At 50.8% G+C, this 2,111-nt stretch overlaps 1 protein-coding gene across 1 annotated transcript; it reads right to left on the bottom strand.

Moving 5' to 3' along the window:
* On the bottom strand, positions 1-1,323 carry LOC143642055 (testis-expressed protein 38-like). The gene is made up of 2 exons (XM_077110152.1): positions 1,287-1,323; positions 1-575 (listed from the first exon to the last, which is right to left on the bottom strand). Exons 1-2 carry the CDS (start codon positions 1,321-1,323, stop codon positions 1-3), a joined length of 612 nt encoding a protein of 203 aa, XP_076966267.1.
* Positions 1,324-2,111: the final 788 nt, after the last annotated feature.

The raw sequence follows: 2,111 nt of genomic DNA, 5'->3' as shown, positions 1-2,111 counted from the left end.
TCAGTTCACCCCTTGGGCCAGTGTGGGAAGGGAACCGAAGTGGACCTGCCTTTCAGGACCCTTGAGAAAGGGGTAGGAGGCAGAGTGGGACACCATGGGAGGAGAGTTCAGGGTGTGGAGGGGTGGGGCAGAGGGTATCCCTGGAAAGACAATCGGGAAAGGGGATGGGATCTGGCGCTCCGGTATCACGTTAGGTGAGGGCTGCGGTGGGACCACCAGAGCAGGTTGGGGGGAAACAGGGGCTTCTGTCTCGGGGCTGCTGCCTCTGAAGGCATGACGCCTGTCTTCATGGGGGTGCGGCTCTGATGGAAGATCCGGAATTTGGAGTTGAATGTCAGTATTGGCAACAGCCTTGGTAGGGCCAATTCTGATCGACGCCGTCATGCCATATCTGCGTCGTTTGTTGACCCAGTACATCAGAGGACTGTAACTGAAAGTTGCAGCTCTCATCACCTCCACCCACTGCTGGGCACGCTCCCTCCTCCGCAGGTTCTTCCTCCAATGTATTAAGAGGACGCAGCCACCAGTTATCAGAGTGCACAGCCCCAAAAATCCAAAGTACCATGGGATCCACGCTGAGGCAGTAAAAAAAAAGAAAAGAGGCAAGTTGACTGACAGCTGTAGCTTGGGGCCTGAAGTGTTTCTCATTCCTTTCCTGGATTTGGCTCATTCATCCTCTCATTCTTTCCCACCCTGATCGAAGACATGCCTAATAATTTCCTGATTCAGTCAAAGGTATATTTGCAGGGCACATAAGAGTCCCCATTAGCCTTCTTTTTTTTTAAGAGAGGGAGAGAGAGAGAGAGAGAGAGAGAGAGAGAGAGAGAGAGAGAGAGAATTTTTAAATATTTATTTTTCAGTTTTTGGTGGACACAACATCTTTGTTTGCATGTGGTGCTGAGGATCAAACCTGGGCCGCACGCATGCCAGGCAAGCGCGCTACCGCTTGAGTCATATGCCCAGCCCCCCCCATTAGCCTTTTACAGATAAGGAACACTAGGTGTACAGGGGCCATGACCTGCCCAGACTCAAGTCAGGCCTTCTGGCTACTAGTCCAGGGCCCATGCAGTCATTCAGACTGAGAAGCCTCACTAAGAGCAAGGTCCTCAATTGTGTCTTTTCTGCTTGGGCAGAACATGGTCTCTGCCTTCGAGGAGTCCTTAGTTTCCTAGAGAAGCCTGTCTTTTAACTACATAGCACTCCATTCAGGCAGCCACCACCCCATCCATGCAGAGGGTCTTCCCTGAAAGTTTGCCCCCTACTCTCAAAGGACTAGGTGTACTTACAGCCAGGAAGGCCCAGATCCTCCTTTTGCGAATCCATAAGGTTCACTCTGGTTACCAGGCCTATGGCTCTGAAAAGAGTGAACTCACCACTACTCTGCCCACCAATGGGAGTCCCCAGAATGCCCCAGACCCATTGTTCTTTAAAGATGAAGTCACCAGGTTCTGAGCAATCAGGAATTCTAGGGCTGGTGCTGGTAGAGTGGTTGGCAGTTGGTAGAATAAGAGACTCCATCTTGTGACATCTCATGAGCATGTTGTCTTCCATGAAAGACTGGTCCACCATAGAATTGTCTGTACCCAACTTTGTGTGGTAAACTCATAGGGCAGCTCCCAGAAAAGGGTCCTCACACCCTCAGAAGGTTCTACTTGTGTTTTCAGTTGTTAGGGAGCCATTTTCCAGTGGGGAGTGGGGCAGGGAGGACACTGAGCATTGGACAGCCCTACCCTCAAGAAGTGTCTTACCTAGTTGTCAGGGAACAAAATGGCTCAGAAGAACCATGTGGTCAAAACCTCCTCCTTTGGCTCCTACCATCTCTGTTTTGTTTCTTCAACAAGTGTTTTTTGGGCATCATCAGGTCCTATGGGAGCTTCCCGCTATGTGATCCTGCTTTTATTTCCAGCTCCATCTCCCTCCCCATCCATCACACACCTTTCAGCCCTGGGCATGCCAGTTCCCACAGACCCTGCTTATTCCCCTCTGGACTTTGGCTCAGACTGCTCCTTCACTCAGGAGTGTCTCTCACACATTTCCACCACTGAACACCTCCTTATCCGGCCAGGTGGTCAACTCCTCAACTCTGAGACAAATAGTTCTTTCAGTTGATT

The sequence above is a fragment of the Callospermophilus lateralis genome, chromosome 1 (genome assembly GCF_048772815.1).
Source record: "Callospermophilus lateralis isolate mCalLat2 chromosome 1, mCalLat2.hap1, whole genome shotgun sequence".
Lineage (NCBI taxonomy): Eukaryota > Metazoa > Chordata > Mammalia > Rodentia > Sciuridae > Callospermophilus > Callospermophilus lateralis.
Note: the sequence above shows the minus strand (reverse complement) of the source record. Positions and strands in the feature narration are given on the sequence as shown.

What these genes read in the sequence shown, in the direction of transcription:
- LOC143642055 (XM_077110152.1), bottom strand. Translation starts at nt 1,323, where the DNA reads ATGGATTCGCAAAAGGAGGATCTGGGCCTTCCTGGCT. An exon ending in GGATCTGGGCCTTCCTGGCT is followed by an intron (nt 576 to 1,286) that starts GTAAGTACACCT and finishes TTACTGCCTCAG; the next exon opens with CGTGGATCCCATGGTACTTT.